This window comes from Salvelinus namaycush, unplaced genomic scaffold, assembly GCF_016432855.1.
Source record: "Salvelinus namaycush isolate Seneca unplaced genomic scaffold, SaNama_1.0 Scaffold13, whole genome shotgun sequence".
Taxonomy (NCBI): Eukaryota; Metazoa; Chordata; class Actinopteri; order Salmoniformes; family Salmonidae; genus Salvelinus; species Salvelinus namaycush.
The window spans coordinates 729744-750659 of record NW_024058008.1 but is presented as its reverse complement, the minus strand read 5'-3'; the positions used below and the strand labels follow the sequence as shown (position 1 = coordinate 750659).

At 43.0% G+C, this 20916-nt stretch overlaps 1 protein-coding gene across 1 annotated transcript in view; it reads right to left on the bottom strand.

Moving 5' to 3' along the window:
* The window catches only part of LOC120036313 (dedicator of cytokinesis protein 3-like), a 296634-nt gene that overhangs the window by 75022 nt on the left and 200696 nt on the right, over positions 1-20916 (bottom strand). The window contains exons 20-24 of the mRNA XM_038982785.1: positions 15898-15998; positions 14091-14172; positions 12961-13131; positions 8606-8798; positions 7493-7620 (exon numbers count right to left, since the gene is read on the bottom strand). Coding sequence (XP_038838713.1) covers positions 7493-7620; positions 8606-8798; positions 12961-13131; positions 14091-14172; positions 15898-15998 — 675 coding nt within the window. The remainder of the gene's footprint in view (positions 1-7492; positions 7621-8605; positions 8799-12960; positions 13132-14090; positions 14173-15897; positions 15999-20916) is intronic.

Sequence of the window (20916 nt, the reverse complement as noted above, 5' to 3'; positions counted from 1 at the left end):
GGAGATTATTTCCTTTACCTTGACTTTGTACTCCAATACCTTGACTTTGTTGTCCTTAAGCCATTTTGCCACAACTTTGGAAGTATGCTTGGGGTCATTGTCCATTTGAAAGACCAATTTGCGAGCAAGCTTTAACTTCATGACTGATGTCTTGAGATGTTGCTTCAATATATCCACATAATTTTCCTACCTCATGATGCCATCTATTTTGTGAAGTGCACCAGTCCCTCCTGCAGCAGAGCACCCCCACAACATGATGCTGCCACCCCCGTGCTTCACGGTTGGGATGGTGTTCTTCGGCTTGCAAGCGTCCCCCTTTTTCCTCCAAACATAATGATGGTCATTATGGCCAAACAGTTATATTTTTGTTTCATCAGACCACAGGCATGTCCCCAAAAAGTACGATCTTTGTCCCCATGTGCAGTTGCAAACCGTAGTCTGGCTTTTTTATGGCGGTTTTAGAGCAGTGGCTTCGTCCTTGCTGAGCGGTCTTTCAGGTTACGTCGATATAGGACTCGTTTTACTGTGGATATAGATACTTTTGTACCTGTTTCCTCCAGCATCTTCACAAGGTCCTTTGCTGTTGTTCTGGGATTGATTTGCACTTTTCGCCCCAAAGTACGTTCATCTATAGGAGACAGAACGCGTCTCCTTCCTGAGCGGTATGACGGCTGCGTGGTCCTATGGTGTTTATACTTGCGTACTATTGTTTGTACAGATGAACATGATACCTTCAGGCGTTTGGAAATTGCACCCAAGGATGAGCCAGACTTGTGGAGGTCTACAATTTTTTTTCTGAAGTCTTGGCTGATTTCTTTTGATTTTCCCATGATTTTCCCATGAAAACTCAGGCACTGAGTTTGAAGGTAGAACTTGAAATACATCCACAGGTACACCTCTAATTGACTCAAATTATGTCAATTAGCCTATCAGAAGCTTCTAAAGCCATGACATAATTTTCTGGAATTTTCCAAGCTGTTTAAAGGCACAGTCAACTTAGTGTATGCAAACGTCTGACCCACTGGAATTGTGATACAGTGAATTATAAGTGTAAATAATCTGTCTGTATACAATTGTTAATCATACTAGAACCTGACGCCAGGATGTGTAATTATATTTGTCCTGTTTGTATGGTACGGACTAGAAATAGTTTTTTTTTTTTTTTTTTTTTCTTTTTTTTTTTTTTTTTTGTGGGGTGGATCAGCTTAATATTGCGGAAAGAATGTTGCTTCCAATGTAATTGTCTGCATCATTTCCAATCCCCCATATTTTTTGGGGTAAATATATATATCCATTCACGTATGCATACATATACACATATACACATACCTACATAGACATACATACTTTTTTAAAGAGTATACCTTTATTATTATTCCCCGCAAACCCTACCACCGATCCCCCAATTGGAGTAAACTGATAAACATTTCTGTTTTTACCTTCAATTTATACATCTTATACACATTTTACAGACACAGTCTACTTTATAATAGTTCTCTCTTGTTTGTTCTTAGTCCTTCCTCTATTTCTGTTGTCCATCCAGTTTGATTTCCACTTGTAACTGTGCTATTTCACAATAGCTCCGCACCTATACACATTTCACAGATCCCGTATGCCCTACATTGTTTATCTTGTTATTAGTCCCACCCTTCAGCTCCACTCAACCTTTCCCATCTATCTTCCAACATCATCCATTTCGGATTTTTATTTGCCATATATTTTTCAACTGTGCTGTGATGCTTCACAAAAGATTTGAATCTTCCTATTCTCATAGCTTCCACGGATTGTAAATTAAAAATAAACATTTTTGCTAAAATAATTATTATATTATTGATTGATTGACTATGGCTTTTCAAATCCCCCAGTATTGCTATCTGTAGCGTTAGTTCTACGCAAATGTTGCAATTCTTCAACCATTCCTGGACCTGTGACCAAAAACGAGCTACATGCGGACAATACCAAAATAAATGGTCTAATGACTCTGCCTCCTCACAGCAGAATCTACAGAGCTGGGAAGATTGTATCCCCCATATATATAACATTCTATTAGTTGCAAGAATTTTGTACAATAATTTAAATTGAAAAATTCGAAGTTTTGAATCCGGCGTTGTTTTGCGTATCAATTCATACACCATGTGCCATGGAATGGGTACATCGAAAATCTCTTCCCAACTATTTTGCAATTTATATGGCACAGCTGTAAGTTTTTTGATCCTTAAATGAAATTGGTATATGTTTTTATTTATCACACTTTTCTTTAACCATTTATGTTCTTTAATATAAGGCCGACATACAAGTTCCTTACTTTTATCCCCTTCCACCTGCCTCTTCCATTTTTGTGGTAATGCTGCAATTAATTGGTTGTAATTTTGGGTAGAGCAGACATTTCCATATGTCTGTGTTAGCTGCATGTGTGACATTACTCCACCAGTCCTATTTATGATATCATTCACAAAAATTATACCTTTTTTAAACATTTCTTCGATAAATACAGTTTTTTTATCAATTACTATATTTGAATTTAACCACAAGATTTGTTGTACTATTTGTTCCGTCCTTTCAGGTGGATTAAACTGAAATTGCAACCAACTTTCTAAGGCTTGCTTAAAAAATAAAGATATTTTGGAGATTATTTCCTTTTCAAGCAACCGAAAGTGAGCAGGTGTAATCTGAATAAAGGGAAAAAGGCCCTTCTTGAACATAGGATGAGACATTCGTACCAATCTACTAGAGAACCAGTTTGGATTTAAGTATAACTTTTGTATGACTGATGCCTTTAGTGAGAGGTCTAATGCTTTAATATTTAATAATTTCTGCCCTCCGAATTCATATTCGTTATATAAATAGGCCCTTTTAATTTTATCTGGCTTGCCGTTCCAAATAAAATTGAATATTTTTTGTTCATATAATTTAAAAAGCAGGTCACTAGGTGTAGGCAAAACCATAAGCAAATAGGTAAACTGTGATATGATTAAAGAGTTAATCAGGGTGATTTTCCCACAAATAGACAGGTATTTTCCTTTCCATGGTAGCAAGATCTTATCTATTTTTGCTAACTTTCTATAAAAATTTATTGGAGTGAGATCATTTCTTTCTTTTGGGATTTGTATACCGAGTATGTCCACATCACCGTCAGACCATTTAATTGGTAAACTACATGGCAATGTAAAATGTGTATTTTTTAGTGATCCAATACGTAATATGGTACATTTATCATAATTTGGTTTTAATCCAGAGAGGATAGCAAATGTATCTAGATCCTCTAAGAGGCCGTGGAGAGATTCTAGTTGTGGTTTTAAAAGAAAACATGAATCATCAGCATACAATGACACCTTAGTTTTTAGGCCCTGGATTTCTAATCCCTTAATATTAATGTTTGATCTAATTTTAACAGCTAACATTTCGATGGCAATAATAAATAGATATGCCGATAGTGGACAACCTTGTTTTACTCCTCTAGATAGTTTAAAACTTTCTGAGATGTAGCCATTATTTACTATTTTACACCTAGGGTTACTATACATAATTTTTACCCATTTTATAAGAGATTCCCCAAAATTGAAATATTCTAGGCATTTATATATAAACTCCAGTCGTACTTTATCAAAAGCCTTTTCAAAATCAGCTATGAAAACCAGGCCTGGTGTCCCCGATATTTCATAGTGTTCTATTGTTTCCAGTACTTGCCTTATATTATCTCCAATGTATCGTCCATGTAAAAAACCTGTCTGATTAGGATGAATAATATCTGACAAAACTTTTTTTATTCTATGCGCCAAGCATTTTGCTAGGATTTTTGCATCACAACACTGAAGTGTAAGAGGTCTCCAATTTTTTAAATGGACTGGATCTTTATATATACCACTTGGGTCCTGTTTCAGTAATAATGATATCACACCTTCTTGTTGCGTGTCTGATAATCTATCATTTATATAGGAGTGGTTAAAACAAGCTAATAATGGTCCTTTGAGTATATCAAAAAAATGTTTGTATACTTCCACTGGTATGCCATCCAGTCCTGGAGTTTTCCCATCCTTAAAGGCCCCAATTGCATCAAGTAGTTCCTCCTCTGTAATTAGGCCTTCACATGAGTCTTTCTGTACAGATGTTAATTTTACATTATTATTAGGGAAAAAATCCATACAATTAGTTTCAGTTAGTGGAGATGGAGGAGCCTGAAACGAAAATATATTCTTAAAGTACTTTACTTCCTCTTTCAAAATATCATTTGGTGAATCATGCGTGACTCCATCATTTGTAACAAGTTTTAATACGTTTTTTTTGGTAGCATTTCTATATTGAAGATTGAAAAATAATTTGGTGCATTTTTCCCCATATTCCATCCAGTTCGCTTTATTTTTGTAATATATTACACTGGATCTTTCTTGAATAAGTTCCTCCATTTCTTTTTGTTTTTCCTCTAACTTATTCTGTGCCTCTATGGTACCGTTTTTATTGTTATCTAACTGTACTGTTAGTCCTTCAATTTCCTTTGTTAATATGGACTCTTTTGATCGAAATTGCTTTTGTTTTATAGATGAGTACTGAATTGCATGGCCTCTAAAGCCACACTTAAAAGTGTCCCATACAATATGGGGATCTGCTGTACCTATGTTATGTCTAAAAAAGTCAGTTATAAATTCTTCTGTCCTAGTTCTAAACAATTTATCATCTAGTAGGCTTTGATTAAATTTCCAATATCCTCGCCCACGTGGAAATTCTGTAAGAGTAATATATATGCCAATTATGTGATGGTCCGACCGCATTCTGTCCCCTATCAAACACTTTTTAACTTTTGGTGCCAGAGAGAATGATATAAGAAAGTAGTCAAGGCGACTAGCTTGATTAAGCCTCCGCCATGTATATCTCACTAGGTCAGGGTATTTAAGTCTCCATATATCCACTAATTCCAATATATCCATGACATTCCTGATTTCCTTAAGTGCCTGAGGGTGATAGTTTGTAGTGTGATTTCCTTTCCGGTCCATAGAGGTATTTAAGACCGTATTAAAATCTCCCACTATAATAATAGAGTCTAGTGTTGCTTGTAGAGTTGATACATTCTTATATATATTGTCAAAGAAGCTTGGATCATCATTATTCGGACCGTATAGGTTAATAAGCCATATATGTTTATTGTCCAATAACATATTTAAAATAATCCATCTACCTTGAGGATCTGTTTGGACAAGTTGCACATTTGGATCAAAGTTATTATTAATTAAAACCATCACCCCTTTTGAATTTCTTTGCCCATGGGAGAAATATATTTCGCCCCCCCAGTTCTTTTTCCACAAAACTTCATCTAAAACTGTCGAATGGGTTTCCTGTAAACAGTAGATATTATAATCCTTCTCTTTTAGCCAGGTAAATACTGATCGTCTTTTCTTATTATCTGCTAAGCCATTACAATTGTAACTGGCTATACTTATTTCACCACTTACCATAATGAGACACACCTTTCAATTATTTTTATCAAAATATATGTTTGTAAACGTCCTATTAAAAAGTAACATAATGATTGAGTGTCTATATAGTTGTACCATGACATTTGCATCTCCACTAAGCAAACCTCCAATTGGTCCCCACTATTCCACCCGCCAAAAGCCCCCATCTCGAGTTGGGTTGTCATCCCAATGACCGGCAGACCACCCCCGACCCCCCGCATCGCACAGCCCCGGACCGACTGGGATCCATCCTTCGAAAAGTGCACACAGCGCCATCCACCGAACCGAAGCAGATCCATTGCCAAATGCATTTCCATCGCCCTCACCTCTATTTTTATTACATATTGCTGTGAATCATCCTCTATAGTCCCTAACATCTTTTACTTCTTCATTCGCAACAGTTGTGGGATACACACATACACCCACACACATTCAGCCCTTACCCCCACACAACCATAAGCTCACCCTCTCAACAATTGCACCATCCCAGAGCCCAACTCAAGATGGATCATGATTTACAAATGTACTTGCAGTTGCAGCTGCATGAGAAGGCCTGCAAGACCGCGCAAAAAATGAGCATAAATGTAGAGATTTATTTACCATTGTCACATCCTAAATGATGGAGGTCAAATGTACACCTTCTTCCTGAAACACCCACAATACGGTCATCCATTTTGACCATGTTCCCAAGCATCTCCATGCAGTCCGACTTGATTTCGTGCCACCAGGGCCACAATAATATACCCCCTCTCTGAATGTCCGAGTGTGACCCCCTCCCCATGGGTTACTGCAGCTAGTGTTGCCAGCACTGCCACTGCCTGAGTGGGGGCACCCCACCGGAATCCCCACCGGCTAGGTACAAGGTCGTCAAGGTTCTCATTAGCAGCTTTGAGAAATAGAAATAGTTTACCAGAGAGCTGGTCTTGATGATGGAGAAGATAGAGACTAGATATAGTTTACCAGAGAGCTGGTCTTGATGATGGAGAAGATAGAGACTAGAGATAGTTTACCAGAGAGCTGGTCTTGATGATGGAGAAGATAGAGACTAGAGATAGTTTACCAGAGAGCTGGTCTTGATGATGGAAAAGATAGAGACTAGAGATAGTTTACGAGAGAGCTGGTCTTGATGATGGAGAAGATAGAGACTAGAGATAGTTTACCAGAGAGCTGGTCTTGATGATGGAGAAGATAGAGACTAGAGTAGTTTACCAGAGAGCTGGTCTTGATGATGGAGAAGATAGAGACTAGATATAGTTTACCAGAGAGCTGGTCTTGATGATGGAGAAGATAGAGACTAGAGATAGTTTACCAGAGAGCTGGTCTTGATGATGGAGAAGATAGAGACTAGAGATAGTTTACCAGAGAGCTGGTCTTGATGATGGAGAAGATAGAGACTAGAGATAGTTTACGAGAGAGCTGGTCTTGATGATGGAGAAGATAGAGACTAGAGATAGTTTACCAGAGAGCTGGTCTTGATGATGGAGAAGATAGAGACTAGAGTAGTTTACCAGAGAGCTGGTCTTGATGATGGAGAAGATAGAGACTAGAGTAGTTTACCAGAGAGCTGGTCTCGATGATGGAGAAGATAGAGACTAGAGATAGTTTACCAGAGAGCTGGTCTCGATGATGGAGAAGATAGAGGCTAGAGTAGTTTACCAGAGAGCTGGTCTTGATGATGGAGAAGATAGAGACTACAGATAGTTTACCAGAGAGCTGGTCTCGATGATGGAGAAGATAGAGACTAGAGTAGTTTACCAGAGAGCTGGTCTTGATGATGGAGAAGATAGAGACTAGAGTAGTTTACCAGAGAGCTGGTCTTGATGATGGAGAAGATAGAGACTAGAGATAGTTTACCAGAGAGCTGGTCTTGATGATGGAGAAGATAGAGACTAGAGTAGTTTGCCAGAGAGCTGGTCTTGATGATGGAGAAGATAGAGACTAGAGATAGTTTACCAGAGAGCTGGTCTTGATGATGGAGAAGATAGAGATAGTTTACCAGAGAGCTGGTATTGATGATGGAGAAGATAGAGACTAGAGTAGTTTACCAGAGAGCTGGTCTTGATGATGGAGAAGATACTGCTGAGGATGCCAGAACAGATGATCAGCTCTTTCTGCTGTCTCAGGTGGAGGTGGATGTGATGTAGGACCACGGGAAGCAGGATCCTACGAGACTCTGAGAGAGAGAGATACACAGAGAGAGAGAGACACACGGCGATAGAGAGAAAGAAAGAGAGAGAGAGAGAAGGACAGAGGATTTTTTTTGAGAATTTACCTATAATTGACCGATACAACAGTTTTCGATTTTTTTTGGTACTTTTTACCCCTTTTTTCTCCCCAATTGGTTGTTACAGTCTTGTCCCATCAATGCAACTCCCCTACAGACTCGGGAGAGGCAAAGTTCGAGAGCCATACGTCCTCCTAAACACGACACTGCCAAGCTGCATTGCTTCTTGACACAGTGCACGCTTAACCCGGAAGCCAGCCGCACCAATGTGTCGGAGGAAACACTGTCCAGCTGGCGACCGTAGTTAGCTTACAGGCGTCCGGCCCGCCACACAAAGTTGCTAGAGGGCGATGGGACAAGGAAATCCAGGTCGGCCAAAGTCTCCCCTAACCCGGACGACGCTGGGCCAAACCCTCCCCTAACCCGGACGACGGTGGGCCAAACCCTCCCCTAACCCGGACGACGCTGGGCCAAACCCTCCCCTAACCCGGACGACGCTGGGCCAAACCCTCCCCTAACCCGGACGACGCTGGGCCAAACCCTCCCCTAACCCGGACGACGCTGGGCCAAACCCTCCCCTAACCCAGACGACGCTGGGCCAAACCCTTCCCTAACCCGGACGATGCTGGGCCAATTGTGCGCCACCTCATGGGTCTCCCAACACGGCCGGCTGTGACACAGCCTAGGATCGAACCAGGGTCTGTAGTGACGCCTCAAGCACTGCGATGCAGTGCCTTAGACAGCTGCGCCACTCGGGAGGCCCAACCTATACCACGGTTAACGATACCTTCTGTATTTCATCCATTCACATCCAAGTGGATCTTTTTACTGACATATTATAAGTAAAAACACCCCAAAATTCTGAACAAAAAAACTTGTGCATCAAAATGGTCATAAGTCTGAGTGTTCATAATGTCATCCCAGTGGTAAATACCTGGGAAGGAGAAGAGGCGACTGTCGACGGTGCGAGCGATGGACTGCAGTTTGACCACATCCATGGACTGTCCGATGTGTACGGTACTTGGCATACTGCCCAGCGTGCCCCGTACGAACTCTGCCACTTCCTGGACTGTAAACATCTGAAGCAGTTCGTCAAAGATGGCCGGGAACGAGTTCAGGAGCGCCGCCTAGGGGTTGTGGGGAGAAACAGAGGGAGGCTGAGAGATGGAGGAGAGATGGGGAGAGAGGGACCAGCTCCATACTCCACACTGGACCAACGGCTGGGGGTTGGGGAGAAACAGAGGGAGGCTGAGAGATGGAGGAGAGATGGGGAGAGAGTGACCAGCTCCATACTCCACACTGGACCAACGGCTGGGGGTTGGGGAGAAACAGAGGGAGGCTGAGAGATGGAGGAGAGATGGGGAGAGAGTGACCAGCTCCATACTCCACACAGGACCAACGGCTGGGGGTTGGGGAGAAACAGAGGGAGGCGGAGAGATAGAGGAGAGATGGGGAGAGATTGACCAGCTCCATACTCCACACTGGACCAACGGCTCAGGGATGTGGTGTGGGTGATTTTGGGGGTGTGAGACAGACTACCAGGCCAGTGTACCAACGAGCAACAAACTACGAGATCGAAATTGAAGGATATCCTATCAAAAATCAGAAATTTCCCGTTCATAGATTTTTGAAATTTCCCGTTCACATTGATCCTCTTGCTCCTAGGTACCATGAATCAACCTATGGCCCAACAGTCCAAATGACACAAAGACAGTCCTGGAAAAGTGGTGAGGATCTCCAAGAACGCCAGGCATCACAGACTCATCACACAGTCATAACACAGAGTCATAACATAGAGTCATAACACAGAGTCATTACACAGAGTCATAACATAGAGTCATAACAGAGTCATTACACAGAGTCATTACACAGAGTCATTACACAGAGTCATTACACAGAGTCATAACACAGAGTCATTACACAGAGTCATTACATAGAGTCATAACATAGAGTCATAACACAGAGTCATTACACAGAGTCATTACACAGAGTCATAACATAGAGTCATAACACAGAGTCATAACATAGTCATAACATAGAATCATAACACATAGTCATAACATAGAATCATAACACAGAGTAATCACATAGAGTCATGGCTCGAGGGAAGACATGACATGATGATGCAAGAGTAGGAAAAGAGTTTGTAAGGTTAAAAAAAACACAGGAGGCAAACCAAATACATTTACAAGGTTCCATTCTGTTTTGATTGGTGAGTTGGTTGAGGGGTTGATTGGTGAGTTGGTTGGGAGATTGATTGGTGAGTTGGTTGAGGGGTTGAATGGTGAGTTGGTTGGGAGATTGATTGGTGAGTTGGTTGGGAGATTGATTGGTGAGTTGGTTGAGGGGTTGATTGGTGAGTTGGTTGGGAGATTGATTGGTGAGTTGGTTGAGGGGTTGAATGGTGAGTTGGTTGGGGGCATGAATGGTGAGTTGGTTGGGAGATTGATTGGTGAGTTGGTTGAGGGGTTGATTGGTGAGTTGGCTGGGAGATTGATTGGTGAGTTGGTTGAGGGGTTGAATGGTGAGTTGGTTGGGAGATTGATTGGTGAGTTGGTTGAGGGGTTGAATGGTGAGTTGGTTGGGGGCATGAATGGTGAGTTGGTTGAGGGGTTGAATGGTGAGTTGGCTGGGAGATTGATTGGTGAGTTGGTTGAGGGGTTGATTGGTGAGTTGGTTGGGGGGTTGATTGGTGAGTTGGTTGGTTCTGTAATTCAGTGATATTTATTCCCGTAGTAATTCATTATGTTATCCATAACTAAATAAACATCAGCATTTTGAAAGAATATTTTTATTATAATTTTATTAATGAAAGCATAAAGATGCCATTATTAGTGACACTGTTTTAGTTTGAACGTGCAGACTGGCACTGAGAACAGCACAGCGGGAACGTTTCCCTAGTCAGCGCCATTATTAGTGCAATGCCCCTTAAAATTTTTGGAGATGATTTCGTTTTCAAATAATCTAAAATGAGCGAGAAAAAGGCCATTCTTGAAAATGGGGTGAGACATTGTTACTAATTTGTAAATAAAGCCAGTTTGTTATTTAGAATTATTTATTTGTTTTTTTAGAGGGAGAGAAACCAAAATATCTCATGGGTCTCCAAGTCGAGGGCAGCACGGGTATTGAACCAGCATCGGTAGCAACACAGCTTGCACTGCTATGCAGGGTCTTAGACTGTTGTGCCACACCGGCGCTGTATGATTTGACCGGTCGGGAGTGGTTAAACAAATCAAAATATATATATATATATATATTATTTGAGATATATATATTTGAGATTCTTCAAAGTATCCACCCTTTGCCTTGATGACAGCTTTGCACACTCTTGGCATTCTATCAACCAGCTTCATGAGGTAGTCACCTGGAATGCATTGCAATTAACAGGTGTGCCTTGTTAATTTGTGAAATTTGAGCCAATCAGTTGTGTTGTGACAAGGTAGGGGTGGTGTACAGAAGATAGCCCTATTTGGTAAAAGACCAAGTCCATATTATGGCAATTATAGCTCAAATAAGCAAAGAGAAACGACGTGCTTCTCTGCGCCGACTCATATTTCTTCTGCTCACAGCTTAGACGGCGGATGTTTGAGTTTCTTGCTGTTTATAAAAAGGGGTTGGTGGTTGGTTGGTAGGGAGGTTGGGAGGCTGGTTGGTTGGAAGGTTGGTTGGCTGGGAGGCTGGTTGGTTGGGAGGCTGGTTGGTTGGGAGGTTGGTTGGTTGGGAGGCTGGTTGGTTGGGAGGTTGGTTGGTTGGGAGGCTGGTTGGTTGGGAGGCTGGTTGGTTGGGAGGCTGGTTGGAAGGTGCTTGATGCCAGAGTGAGCGGGCGGAACTTGGTAGAGGATCCCCATTGTGCCAGGGCTACAGCTACTTACTGAGAGAGGAGAGGGGCGAGGAGCGTTGGAGCTCCAGGCCTGAGTACAGCTGATGGGGCCTGGGGGCTGTCCCTGTCCAGAGGCAGGCTGGGGGACCTGAGGAGTCTGACCGGGGGGGACAGGACAGTCAGGGGACAGGGAGGGTCCCAGAGGAAGGGGACAGGAGAGGGACAGGAGAAGGAGGTAACATACGCAGTACACAAAGCAGGGGCAAAGGAGGCAGATAAAGAAAATAGAGAAAATTAGACTAATTAAAGGAACTGAAATACCGTAGCAAAGGGATTCTAACTACTTTAGATTGTAAAGAAATTTAAATAGAAAAAAGGATTTTACTAACTACTGTATATTTTAAAATGAACACTCTTCAGCTGCAGAGCTGAAAAGAGAGTAAACAGTGAAGTCACGGAGCTGAAAAGTGAGTAAACAGTGAGGTCACAGAGCTGAAAAGAGAGTAAACAGTGAAGTCACGGAGCTGAAAAGAGAGTAAACAGTGAAGTTACGGAGCTGAAAAGAGAGTAAACAGTGAGGTCACAGAGCTGAAAAGAGAGTAAACAGTGAGGTCACAGAGCTGAAAAGAGAGTAAACAGTGAAGTCACGGAGCTGAAAAGAGAGTAAACAGTGAGGTCACAGAGCTGAAAAGAGAGTAAACAGTGAGGTCACAGAGCTGAAAAGAGAGTAAACAGTGAAGTCACAGAGCTGAAAAGAGAGTAAACAGTGAAGTCACGGAGCTGAAAAGAGAGTAAACAGTGAGGTCACAGAGCTGAAAAGAGAGTAAACAGTGAGGTCACAGAGCTGAAAAGAGAGTAAACAGTGAAGTCACGGAGCTGAAAAGAGAGTAAACAGTGAGGTCACAGAGCTGAAAAGAGAGTAAACAGTGAGGTCACAGAGCTGAAAAGAGAGTAAACAGTGAGGTCACAGAGCTGAAAAGAGAGTAAACAGTGAGGTCACAGAGCTGAAAAGAGAGTAAACAGTGAAGTCACGGAGCTGAAAAGAGAGTAAACAGTGAGGTCACAGAGCTGAAAAGAGAGTAAACAGTGAGGTCACAGAGCTGAAAAGAGAGTAAACAGTGAAGTCACGGAGGACGGATTGATGGTATAAATGGATTATGTGGTTGAATCTCAGAATATTCATATTGACTCTCTTCACTTCCTAGTCCTGGTGGGACAATGAAGTTGTCAGAAGACAACAAACAGACACACAATCAGCTATCTTGATATGTGGGGGCCAGCTAGAAGAAGAGAGCTGCACATTACAATAGTTAGCATCTAAACAACATTTAGCCATGCCTAAGGCTACTGGCTATTACAATTACCATTACTATTCTGTTATTACACTGGAGGTGGGGTCAGTGTAGGTCTCTCAAACCCTGCTGTGTGTCAGAATGTTTAGACCTCTGGGGTGTGTTTAGGTCACTGACCTGTGTGAAAACGAGTGTCTCGGAGCTACGGCTGTCCAGACTGAGGACAAAGCGGATGGACTGGAAGAGCTCTTGGATGCTGGCTCTGAACTGTTCTTCGTCCACACCACAGGTAGCACGGGAATACAGGATCCGAGACTGGATAATGAACTTCAACAGGTACTCCAGAGCCTGGGGCAGGAGGAAGGGAGAGAGGAGATAAGGACATAGACGTATTAACAAAGTGTAACTGGTTGGATGGAAAACCTCTTGCACGTCAACCTAACGTCTTCGCCATTTGACCAAGAGAACATCCTGAAGGTGTAAGGGTGAGATTTGGGCTCAGGGCAGGAAATCACAAGGAGGGAAAGAGAGACAACAGGACAATGCCACACTTCCAAGACTTGTTCACTTGTGAAAGCTGGAAATCAAGATTTTAATAAACAACGTGTAAAAAAAAAAGGGCATGACTTTCTTTATGTCGAAAATAATTCATTTTTATTAATAATTAAATAATAAAATTAATAATGTATTAATATTAAAAACATGCAGTGGTTTCAGTCTACTGTGATTTTTATCAGAAATAAAAAATAAAAACTTTTAAAATGGTGTGATACTTTTTAAATAAATAAAACAATATTCAGTCCACCGTGATAGTTTTCAGACATAATGGATTTGAGGAGGGCCAGAGACGCAGACATCAGGACCCATGAGACATTGATGGAGACAGACAAGCTCTCTAAGGACAGTATGGTGGTTCAAACAGTCATCATGTGAATCTATTATTTACACAGGACACTTTTACATTTGCATTGCAGCATTTAAAATAATAATAATAATAAAGCAATGAGCAAGCTTTATTCATATTTTAGTCAACTAACTTACTGAGTAGACCTTCTCGCCCAAACACATTCCATATGACTGTAGATTTTACACTGCACTGTACTGGTATTTCAAATGCAATGTAATGATTTTTTCCGGACAATTTCTTTCACAACCAGGAACAATCGTTAAGCCTTGTCATTTATTTAGCCAAGGTACAGAGTTTTTTTCTGGTCACATACATGGTCAAGGACATTTTTAGCACCCCCCTTAACTCAAAACATAAATCCCATGTCTATGGTCACTTTCAGTGGAGCGTGTTCTCCTACCCTCATGGCCTCCTGGATGTGGTTCTGTTTCACCACCTCTGCAGAATGGTCCATGTACCACTTCAGACAGCGGATCAACTCTCTGGAGAAAGACAAGGAAGTTTCATCAAATCATACACCAGCAACTGTGAGGGGGTCTTCATTTAGAAAGTATTCAGATCCCTTTACTTTTTACAAGTTTTGTTACGTTACAACCTTATTCTAAAATAGATTAAATCGTTTTTTCCCCACCCCTCATCAGTTTACAAATAATACCCCATAATGACATAGCAAATACCGTAACAAAAAAAAAAAAAACATTTTAGCAGTGATTACAGCCTCTTCACTGTCTTCTTCGGTATGACCCTACAAGTTTTGAGTTTGGGGAGTTTCTTCAATTCTTCTCTGTTGATCCTCTCAAGCTCTGTCAGGTTGGATGGGGAGCGTCGCTGCACAGCTATTTTCAGGTCTCTCCAGAGATGTTAGATCGGGTTCAAGTCCGGGCTCTGGCTGGGCCACTCAAGGACATTCAGAGACTTGTCCCGAAGCCACTCCTGCATTGTCCTGCAATGTCTTGCTGTGTGATTAGGGTTGTTGTCCTGTTGGAAGGTGAACCTTCACCCCAGTCTGAGGTCCTGAGCGCTCTGGAGCAAGTTTTCATCAAGGATCTCTCTATACTTTGTTCCGTTCATCTTTCCCTCGATCCTGACTAGTCTCCCAGTCCCTGCTACTGAAAGACATCCCCGCAGCATGATGCTGCCACCACCATGCTTCACCAAAGGGATGGTGCCTAGTTTCCTCCAGACATGACGCTTGACATTTAGGCCAGAGTGTTCAATCTTGGTTTCATCAGATCTGAGAATCTTGTTTCTCCTGATCTGAGAGTCTTTAGATGCCTTTTGGCAAACTCCAAGTGGACTGTCATGTGCATTTTACTGAGGAGTGGCTTCTGTCTGGCCACTCTACCATAAAGGCCTGATTGGTGGAGGGCTGCAGAGATGGTTGTCCTTCTGGAAGGTTCTCCCATCTCCACAGAGGAACTCTAGAGCTCTGTCCAATGCCCTTCTCCCCCGATGCTCAGTTTGACTTGGCAGCAAGCTCTAGCAAGAGACTTATTCCATTTAAGAATGATGGAGGCCACTGTGTTCTTGGGGATATTCAATGCTAGAGACATTTTTTGGAACCCTTCCACAGATCTGTACCTCGACACAATCATGTCTCGGGGGATATGCATTGTCAACTGTGGGACCTTATATAGACAGGTGTGTGACTTTTCAGATCATGTAAATTTAATTTACCACAGGTAGACTCCAAACAGATACCAGACAGATATATTGCCAGCAGCATACCACCCTGCATCCCACTGCTGGCTTGCCTCTGAGGCTAAGCAGGGTTGGTCCTGGTCGGTCACTAGATGGGAGACCAGATACTGCTGGCAGTGGTGTTGGAGGGCCAGTAGGAGGCACTCATTCCTCTGCTCTATTAAAAATAGTCCAATGCTCCAGGGCAGTCATTAGGGACATTGCCCTGTGTAGGGTGCTGTCTTTCGGATGGAACGTTAAACAGGTGTTCTGACTCTCTGTGGTCACTAAATATCCCATGGCACTTATCGTAAGAGTAGGGGTGTTAACCCCGGTGTCCTGACTAAATTCCCAATCTGTCCCTCATACCATCACAGCTACCTAATCATCCCCAACTTCCAGTTGGCTCATTCCTCTCCCCTGTAACTATTCCCCAGGTCGTTGTTGTAAATGAGAATGTGTTCTCAGTCAACTTACCTGGTACAATAAGGAATAAATAAATACCAGACATCACAAGGGAAACTCACTTGTAAGCCAGCGCTCCAGCAAAGTGCTTCTGGATGTAAGTGTCCATAACGGGGCAGAAGCGATAGTACTTGCTGTCCCTCAGCAGATTAATGATGAACACCTGAGGAGAAGGAGAGAGATATAGTCCGTTAGGCGTAGAGGTCGGAGTAGACTTCAGTGTACGAGCCCTGGAATTAGGGGAGAAAAGGTTGACTTGACGCATCAATGACATCTCTTACAGATGTGATCTCTGGTTATAGATGTGATCTCTGGTTACAGATGTGATCTCTGGTTACAGATGTGATCTCTGGTTATAGATGTGATCTCTGGACGCCCATCACCAGATTCAGTGGGTAGCTCCACTCTGGTGTCCTTTCTATAGCTTATTACCAGGCTGAGATGAGGGTACACTGGGGTAAGCCCATCATGGCATCCTATTCCCTTAATAGTGCACTACTTTTGACCAGGCTTGTTGAGCCTCACAGAAGAGTCATGGTAAATACAAAACAGCATAATGGCACCCTATTCCCTTATAATAGTGCACTACTTTTGACCAGGCTTGTTGAGCCTCACAGACGAGCCATGGTAAATCCAAAACGGCATCATGTTCCCAATATGGACCACTACCTTTTCTAGTCACAGTGTCACGCCCTGACCTTAGAGATCCTTATTTATTCTCTATGTTTGGTTAGGTCAGGGTGTGACTCGGGTGGGAGAATCTATGCTTTCTATTTCTTTGTTGTTTTGCCGAGTGTGGTTCCCAATCAGAGGCAGCTGTCTATCGTTGTCTCTGATTGGGGTTCATATATAAGTTGTGATTTTCCGTTTGAGTTTTGTGGGGTGTTATTTTCTGTTTAGTGTCTGTGCCTGACGGAACTGTTCGCTTTCGTTTTTTGGATTTGTTATTTTTGTTTGAGTGTTTCTTGTAAATAAATATCATGAACACTTTCCACGCTGCGCTTTGGTCCCCTCTTCATACCACCAACGAGAGCCGAGATGAGCCGAGCCCACCCATCAATACATACTCTTCCTCTGAGCAGTGAGCCCACCCATCAATACATACTGTTCCTCTGAGCGGTGAGCCCACCCATCAATACATACTGTTCCTCTGAGCAGTGAGCCCACTCATCAATATATACTGTTCCTCTGAGCGGTGAGCCCACCCATCAATACATACTGTTCCTCTGAGCAGTGAGCCCACTCATCAATATATACTGTTCCTCTGAGCGGTGAGCCAACCCATCAATACATACTGTTCCTCTGAGCAGTGAGCCCACTCATCAATATATACTGTTCCTCTGAGCAGTGAGCCCACCCATCAATACATACTGTTCCTCTGAGCAGTGAGCCCACTCATCAATATATACTGTTCCTCTGAGCAGTGAGCCCACCCATCAATACATACTGTTCCTCTGAGCAGTGAGCCCACCCATCAATACATACTGTTCCTCTGAGCAGTGAGCCCACTCATCAATACATACTGTTCCTCTGAGCAGTGAGCCCACCCATCAATACATACTGTTCCTCTGAGCAGTGAGCCCACCCATCAATACATACTGTTCCTCTGAGCAGTGAGCCCACCCATAAATACATACTGTTCCTCTGAGCAGTGAGCCCACCCATCAATACATACTGTTCCTCTGAGCAGTGAGCCCACCCATCAATACATACTGTTCCTCTGAGCAGTGAGCCCACCCATCAATACATACTGTTCCTCTGAGCAGTGAGCCCACTCATCAATACATACTGTTCCTCTGAGCAGTGAGCCCACTCATCAATACATACTGTTCCTCTGAGCAGTGAGCCCACCCATCAATACATACTGTTCCTCTGAGCAGTGAGCCAATCCATCAATACATACTGTTCCTCTGAGCAGTGAGCCCACCCATCAATACATACTGTTCCTCTGAGCAGTGAGCCCACCCATCAATACATACTGTTCCTCTGAGCAGTGAGCCCACTCATCAGTACATACTGTTCCTCTGAGCAGTGAGCCCACCCATCAATATATACTGTTCCTCTGAGCAGTGAGCCCACCCATCCATCCATACTGTTCCTCTGAGCAGTGAGCCAACCCATCAATACATACTGTTCCTCTGAGCAGTGAGCCCACCCATCAATACATACTGTTCCTCTGAGCAGTGAGCCCACCCATCCATCCATACTGTTCCTCTGAGCAGTGAGCCCACCCATCCATCCATACTGTTCCTCTGAGCAGTGAGCCAACCCATCAATACATACTGTTCCTCTGAGCAGTGAGCCCACCTATCAATACATACTGTTCCTCTGAGCAGTGAGCCCACCCATCAATACATACTGTTCCTCTGAGCAGTGAGCCCACTCATAAATACATACTGTTCCTCTGAGCAGTGAGCCCACTCATAAATACATACTGTTCCTCTGAGCAGTGAGCCCACCCATCAATACATACTGTTCCTCTGAGCAGTGAGCCCACCCATCCATACATACTGTTCCTCTGAGCAGTGAGCCCACCCATCAATACATACTGTTCCTCTGAGCAGTGAGCCCACCCATCAATACATACTGTTCCTCTGAGCAGTGAGCCCACTCATAAATACATACTGTTCCTCTGAGCAGTGAGCCCACCCATCAATACATACTGTTCCTCTGAGCAGTGAGCCCAGCCATCAATACATACTGTTCCTCTGAGCAGTGAGCCCACTCATCAATACATACTGTTCCTCTGAGCAGTGAGCCCACCCATCAATACATACTGTTCCTCTGAGCAGTGAGCCCACCCATCAATACATACTGTTCCTCTGAGCAGTGAGCCCACCCATCCATCCATACTGTTCCTCTGAGCAGTGAGCCAACCCATCAATACATACTGTTCCTCTGAGCAGTGAGCCCACTCATCAATACATACTGTTCCTCTGAGCAGTGAGCCCACCCATCCATACATACTGTTCCTCTGAGCAGTGAGCCCACCCATCCATCCATACTGTTCCTCTGAGCAGTGAGCCCACTCATCAATATATACTGTTCCTCTGAGCAGTGAGCCCACCCATCAAAACATACTGTTCCTCTGAGCAGTGAGCCCACCCATCAAAACATACTGTTCCTCTGAGCAGTGAGCCCACCCATCCATCCATACTGTTCCTCTGAGCAGTGAGCCCACCCATCAATACATACTGTTGCTCTGAGCAGTGAGCCCACCCATCCATACATACTGTTCCTCTGAGCAGTGAGCCCACCAATCAATACATACTGTTCCTCTGAGCAGTGAGCCCACCCATCCATACATACTGTTCCTCTGAGCAGTGAGCCCACCAATCAATACATACTGTTCCTCTGAGCAGTGAGCCCACCAATCAATACATACTGTTCCTCTGAGCAGTGAGCCCACCAATCAATACATACTGTTCCTCTGAGCAGTGAGCCCACCAATCAATACATACTGTTCCTCTGAGCAGTGAGCCAACCCATCCATTTTGTCTAGTCACTGATCTCTCTCCATCCCCAACATGACAGACAGATACCTCTAGGAAGGAGTCTGTCTTTGACTCTGTTGTGAGGAGGTCTCGGATAGGCTAAACGATCCTCTGAGATCTGGCCCTGCAGAGGCAGCTGGCTGAGAGAGAGCTCCTAATTGGTCAGCTGGGACACACTGACACCACCATATTCCCTATACAAGTGTAGTATCTTAATTTGGACCATTATTGTCGCAGCAAAATAATCCTGCTGCAACAGGATTTGAACGTTTAGTCCATAATGTTGCTTGATCGGTGGTTAGGCTATTAGCTGGACAAAAGTAAGCTACATGAAAGGTGCCAATCTGTTCATTTAACAACAGTATGTTAGTGCGGGTTTTCAGTGAATTTATTTATGTCAAGCATTTCCTGCAGTGCAGGAAAATCTCAGCAACAAAAGAGTGATCAAATTCAAATCAAATCAAATGTTATTAGTCACGTGCGCCGAATACAACAGGTGTAGACCTTACAGTGAAATGCTGAATACAACAGGTGTAGTAGACCTTACAGTGAAATGCTGAATACAACAGGTGTAGTAGACCTTACAGTGAAATGCTGAATACAACAGGTGTAGTAGACCTTACAGTGAAATGCCGAATACAACAGGTGTAGTAGACCTTACAGTGAAATGCTGAATACAACAGGTGTAGTAGACCTTACAGTGAAATGCTGAATACAACAGGTGTAGTAGACATTACAGTGAAATGCCGAATACAACAGGTGTAGTAGACCTTACAGTGAAATGCTGAATACAACAGGTGTAGTAGACCTCACAGTGAAATGCTGAATACAACAGGTGTAGTAGACCTCACAGCGAAATGCTGAATACAACAGGTGTAGTAGACCTTACAGTGAAATGCTGAATACAACAGGTGTAGTAGACCTTACAGTGAAATGCTGAATACAATAGGTGTAGTAGACCTCACAGTGAAATGCTGAATACAACAGGTGTAGTAGACCTTACAGTGAAATGCTGAATACAACAGGTGTAGTAGACCTTACAGTGAAATGCTGAATACAACAGGTGTAGTAGACCTCACAGTGAAATGCTGAATACAACAGGTGTAGTAGACCTTACAGTGAAATGCTGAATACAACAGGTGTAGTAGACCTTACAGTGAAATGCTGAATACAACAGGTGTAGTAGACCTTACAGTGAAATGCTGAATACAACAGGTGTAGTAGACCTCACAGTGAAATGCTGAATACAACAGGTGTAGTAGACCTTACAGTGAAATGCTGAATACAACAGGTGTAGTAGACCTTACAGTGAAATGCTGAATACAACAGGTGTAGTAGACCTTACAGTGAAATGCTGAATACAACAGGTGTAGTAGATCTTACAGTGAAATGCTGAATACAACAGGTGTAGTAGACCTCACAGTGAAATACTGAATACAACAGGTGTAGTAGACCTTACAGTGAAATGCTGAATACAACAGGTGTAGTAGACCTTACAGTGAAATGCTGAATACAACAGGTGTAGTAGACCTCACAGTGAAATGCTGACTACAACAGGTGTAGACCTCACAGTGAAATGCTGAATAC